The sequence below is a fragment of the Sinocyclocheilus grahami genome, unplaced genomic scaffold, assembly GCF_001515645.1.
Source record: "Sinocyclocheilus grahami isolate Dianchi unplaced genomic scaffold, SAMN03320097.WGS_v1.1 scaffold372.1, whole genome shotgun sequence".
In the NCBI taxonomy this organism is placed as follows: Eukaryota; Metazoa; Chordata; class Actinopteri; order Cypriniformes; family Cyprinidae; genus Sinocyclocheilus; species Sinocyclocheilus grahami.
The window spans coordinates 595,658-601,657 of NW_015505551.1; the positions used below are offsets into that span (position 1 = coordinate 595,658).

The 6,000-nt window shown below is 36.4% G+C and overlaps 1 protein-coding gene across 1 annotated transcript in view; it reads right to left on the reverse strand.

Annotated features, from left to right (window-relative positions):
* The window catches only part of LOC107549438 (partitioning defective 3 homolog B-like), a 186,380-nt gene that overhangs the window by 37,719 nt on the left and 142,661 nt on the right, over positions 1 to 6,000 (reverse strand). Inside the window, exon 18 of the mRNA XM_016230506.1 lies at positions 1,396 to 1,488. Within this exon, the coding sequence (XP_016085992.1) occupies positions 1,396 to 1,488 (93 nt within the window). The remainder of the gene's footprint in view (positions 1 to 1,395; positions 1,489 to 6,000) is intronic.

Sequence of the window (6,000 nt, forward strand, 5' to 3'; positions counted from 1 at the left end):
CACTACATCCTTGTAAAACATAATTCCTATTAAAATCAATGAATTGTGTGTGCGTACAGTGGTGTGAAAAAGTGTTGGCCCCCTTCCTGATTTCTTATTTTTTTGCATGTTTGTCACACTTTAATGTTTCAGATCATCAAACAAATTTAAATATTAGTAAAAGATAAGACAAGTGAACACAACACGCAGTTTTTAAATGAAGGTTTTTATTATTAAGGGAAAACAAAATCCAAAACTACATGGCCCTGTGTGAAAAAGTGTTTGCTCCCTAAACCTAATAACTGGTTGGGCCACCCTTAGCAGCAACAACTGCAATCAAGCGTTTGCGATAACTTGCAATGAGTCTGTTACAGCGCTGTGGAGGAATTTTGGTCCACTCATCTATGCAGAATTGTTGTAATTCAGCCACATTGGAGGGTTTTCGAGCATAAACAGCCTTTTTAAGGTCATGCCACAGCATCTCAATAGGATTCAGGTCAGGACTTTGACTAGGCCACTCCAAAGTCTTCATTTTGTTTTTCTTCAGCCATTCAGAGGTGGACTTGCTGTTGTGTTTTGGATCATTGTCCTGCTACAGAACCAATGTTCGCTTCAGCTTGAGAAAAAAAAAAAAGAAATCAGGAAGGGGGCCAACACTTTTTCACACCACTGTATATGCACATATAAATATAAGTATTATATACAGAAGTATTGACTAAGTTAATTATTAAATAGAAACTCATTACTATAAGTCAAAATCATATCTATGATCATGATCCAATGAAATACCATGTAATGATTTTGAAATAAAAAGTCAAAATTATGACATACTCCCCCGTTTTCACAGATAAGGCTTAAGCCTAGTCCCAAACTGAGCTGTTTTAACTGAAAAAAAAATTGCACTGACATATCTTAAAATATATCAGTCCCATTGTTTTGTCTCAAGATGCACACCAGTAATGTTTTTTTAAAGAAACATTTATAAAAGATACTTAAATGTCCTAATTGAACTATGGCCTAAACCTGGCTTAGTCTAAGCCCTGACTGTGAAACCAGGCCACTGAGTAATAACTATGAGATGAAAAGTCATAATTATGAGATTAAACATTAAAATTGACATACTAAGCCATAATTATAACAAAATGTTAGGGTTAAAAATCACGTAAATATTTAATATTTAGGGTTTAAAAAACAAGTCACGTAAATATGATTGAGTTTTAATATGTTTTGCTTTATTAGATCATTAGTCTTGAGTCTTTAATTAAGATGAAAAGAACAACCAATTAAACCAATAGGGCAGTTCAGAACTGGTTTAATCATTTCTACAGCTTCAGACTGATACATTTGCATATTCTTCTATTTTATAATTGAACTTTGTGGATGAAATAATACGTGTTATGTAAGTGGTGAACATACTTTGACAGAAACATCTCAGGTTCACTCTTGTCCACCTCCTCTTCGCTCAAAGCTCCCAGTTCTTTAGCCTTGGATTTGTTTTTTCTCCCAAACCTGGAAGAGGGTTTGAAGAAAGCGAGGATGGAAAGAAAGAAAGAGCACAGACAAAGAGAGAAAAGGGGAGGATGTGTTATGTTTTCAGTAATGAATGACTCAACAGATTCCCTGTGCTTCCAAGTATCAAAGCAGAATTTGCTCTAGATGATCTAATGATTGGTTCCCCATGTACCAGCCTGCAAACACACATGCGCCTGCAAAACCAAGCAGTATCAGTGTCCAATGCCCTGCAGTGATTTTTCTAGCCCATCTCCACGCCAAACCTTCAGAAACTCACATATTCTTCTGCTCTGATCTGAGGTCAGGCGGGGTCTCTGTGCTGACAGGCAGATAAAGACAGAAGAGGAAAAGGTTATATCAAGAATAAAGCTAATAATTGTAGAGAGTGGGTGAGATGATCACACAATCTCAGGTCAGTGAGGGCGTAATGAAACATCAGTGGCAGTTGTAAAAAGAAACAGCTTCTGGATCAGTAACCGGACGATCAATGTGAAACTCATGAATAGTTGCTTAGTAGTATTACTCTTCTTCTACAATAAAATCCAACCAAAAAGTAAAAAACTATTTAAAAAAAATAATATACTGTTTTAGGAACATTACTTTTTTATTTATTTATTTTTTGCATTGTGATATTCTTTTCATGATATTTAAGCACATTTCCCCCTCAAAAATAAAATAAAATAAAATAATCAGGGTTTCCATGTTTCCAGGACTTCCTGCAGGGGTCCATAAACGGATATATAAAACAAATAATTATAATATTTAGAATATTCTATATTTTATTGTATTAATTTAATTCAGTTCAACGAATAATACAATGATGCAAACTTACAATTCTACTTTACCAATAGTATATAAATAAAATATTATTTCATATTAATATATTTTTAAAATATTATTACAAAATGCAATTATAAAATAACTATTAAAGCATTTATATTATGTAAATGTTTAATATTGTGAAATATAAATTAGCAAATATGTGACCCTGGACCACAAAGCCAGTCATAAGGGTTGTTAGGATAGGACACTATTTGGCTGAGATACAACTATTTTGCACACTCTAGTCAGGAATAATCGCAAACCTCGGCTCCCAAGATTCCTAAATTTCTTTTTAATTTGACACAGATATCACCCGAGGCTTCAGTTTACCGACATAACAAATATGCATGTTTGCTCAAGATAAGTCGTGACTACATGATCCAAACACTGGCCCACAAGCGATTCAAGGGTCCGGTTGGATCCAGCATCCTCTCGCCATGTCTCCTGTGCGCTATGCCTCAAGAGTACTCTATTTCCCAGCCCCACACACGCACTAATGACTGTATTTATCTCATTAGGCTGGAGCGATCTAATACCGGCAGCTGGCATGCTAGCTCTGCCTTGCCCTTAAGCACTCTCATTAAAACCAGAGGGAGTCGTGGCCTGAATATCAATGTGCCGCAGTCCTGCTCAATCCAAGTGAGCGCCACGCCGGTCATCACGCAACACAGAGCTCATGCAACTCTACTTGATTACTGGTCACTTGACATTTGTCATTGTGAACATAACACAGTGCAGAGTGACCTGATCCTTCTGAAAACTGACCATGCTAACTGCACAGTTATTATTGTAAAACATAACAAATAATATGGGATCTACAATGGCATATACAAACAAACTACTTTACATGTCATATCTGTTGGGTCTTGGCCATAATAAGCTGTAAATAAGACCAATCTTCATGCTGACAGTCAAACGTCTGGTTAAGTGAGACTGGAGTAGCTAAGCACTGGGTTTCCTGACACCAGTTTGCAATTCAGCCTATGTGTCTTGAAAACCCAGCTGATGACTCAATCTACCTGAAGCCTGAAGCGTTCAGGTGGATTTGATTGTCGTAGTAAATGTGAAACATGCCCTTGGAAGCTGATTACACTTCTAAGAGTTGTCAGCATAAGGTTGAAGTGTGCAGCCCAAGGTAGCATACTAACAGTTTAATACGGTCTAAATTGAGTTTGCAAAGTGAATTAGCATTACTTTGGTTGTTAACCTGAGATTAAGATGGTCTATGTAGCTCTTGGGAGACTTAAAATTTAGGTGGTGGAAATTACAGGCTAACATCAAGGGCGAAGATGATGTGAAATCAGACAAAACGATAGGAATGTTGATGAGAATCGTGTGAGCTGTAATTACAAGTCTAAAACCCAATTATGCTGTAATGTAACCTACAATACTGAAGCCATCTTCATAAAAAGCTTTTTCTCTGGTTTTGTGCTAGCAGCTCTTGGTTTATCGATTGACTCAACTTTACTGAGTGTAGCAATTTATCAGTCTAAACCGGAGGCTAATATTTTAGCAGACAAAGCCTCAATTTTCACACAAACAGACAGCTGATCCATGGGAACTGGGGACGTACTGCTAAGCTGATCATTATGTTTGCATATATTAATGCCTGTTTCTCCCCTGCCTGGCTTTAAGGATCTTTCTAATTAGGTAAAACTGTCAGGAATGTCTGTACAATTTTTTTAATGTTTTTGAAAGTCGTCTCTCACCAAGGCTGCAATTATTTGATCAAAAATGCAGTAAAAAGAGTAATATTGTGGAATATTATTACCATTTAAAATAACTATTTGAATGTATTTTAAAATTTAATTTATTCCTGTGATGCAAAGCTGAATTTTTAGCAGCAAATGCTCCAGTCTTCAGATTTGCTGCTCAAGAAACATTTATTATTATCAATGTTGAAAACAGTTGTACTGAAACATACTTGCATATATATATGTGTGTGTGTGTGTGTGTGTGTGTGTGTAGGGGTGCAACGGTACACAGAAGTCACAGTTTGATACGTACCTCGGTTTTAGGGCCACGGTTCGGTATGGGTTTGGTACAACAGGAAAAAGCAACGAAGTCCCAATGCTATTTTTTTCCATTTATTTTAAACAGACAGTAGTGCTACACACTAGGGTTGTGCCGATAGACGATAGTATCATGTATCGATGATAGCTTTTGTCTATGTCGATAGTCAAGACTATATTACAACATTCTCCTATTAATGTATTAAATTACTATTATTATGATTATTATTAGGCGGCCTATTGTTATTCGGCTATTATTTCCAAATTGCCCCGCTATTTCATCTCAGCACCGCACTTCACACGCACAAATTAGGATTAAGCTTCTCGTCCTCATTGGAAATGTTTTAAAAACAGAATATAAAACTAAGCCCACATCAAAATTTAACTGCAAGGTGATAAACCTATATTTTACAAATTATGTCAATAGTGCTAAAAGAGACATCTTTCTTGAACAGCTGTATGAATGAACATGCTGAAAACTGCATCGTCATCAGCATTTCGTTTTCTTTACAGCACATTATCAAAAAAATATTGATGCTTATTCTTCATCATCGTTATTATAAAAATATGCAGATAAGTTATCAGTCTTAACAGGGCTCGTCATGGGGTGCGGGGTCTGAAGCGCTGTATGACTGATGTACCCATTTAATTTAACTTTACTCCAAATATATGAACTTACCTGTTTTAAATACTTTTATATTTAACGTGTTCGTTTATGTCCAATATTTAGTGTTAAACTGTTGGTTTTTAAAATAAATCTACTTTTGATTTTCACCCTTTACTGATTTTGCAGACCTTTTAGACTGATAACTTTCATGCGCTGATGCAGCAAACTTGTCACAGGACGTGCGGTCCTAATAGCGATGTATGACTGTTGTATCCGAATATACTTTTATATGAACTAGCTGTTTTAAATATTTTTATATTTAACATGTTAGTTTATCAGTATGTTTGAAAGTGTATTATTTCGATTATTGGTGCTTCCATAGGCTCTCTCTCTGTCTCTCTCTCTCTCTCGCAAGCGCGTTTAAAAAACAAATAGTTATGAATCAGAATCAGAATCAGAATGAGTTTTTATTGCCAGGTATGTTTACACATACGAGGAATTTGTTTTCATGACAGAAGCTCCACAGTGTAACAGAATGACAGTGACAGAACAAAAACACAGATAATAAAAAATAGAAAAATAGAACAAGTAAATAAGGAATAAAAATATACAAATCGACAATTGTATGTACAGGTATATAACAGTAGACAGTTGTATGTACAGGTATATTATGTGCAAATTGAAATGTAGACTGAGTGTGTGAGTATGAGTGATAAGTGTATGAGTGAATAAATAGTGTGTGTTCCACAGTTATTGTTAAGTGTTCATGAGATGGATGGCCTGATGGCCTGAACTGTTCCTGTGTCTGGTCGTTCTGGTGCTCAGAGCTCTGTAGCGTCGACCAGATGGCAACAGTTCAAAGAGGGAGTGTGCTGGATGTGAGGGGTCCAGAGTGATTCTGCCAGCCCTTTTGCTCACTCTGGACGAGTACAGTTCTTGGAGAGAAGGGAGGGTTGTACCAATGATTCGCTCAGCAGTCCGGACTACCCTCTGAAGTCTTCTGAGGTCAGACTTGGTAGCTGAGCTGAACCAGACAGTTATTGAAGTGCAGAGGATGGATTCAATGAT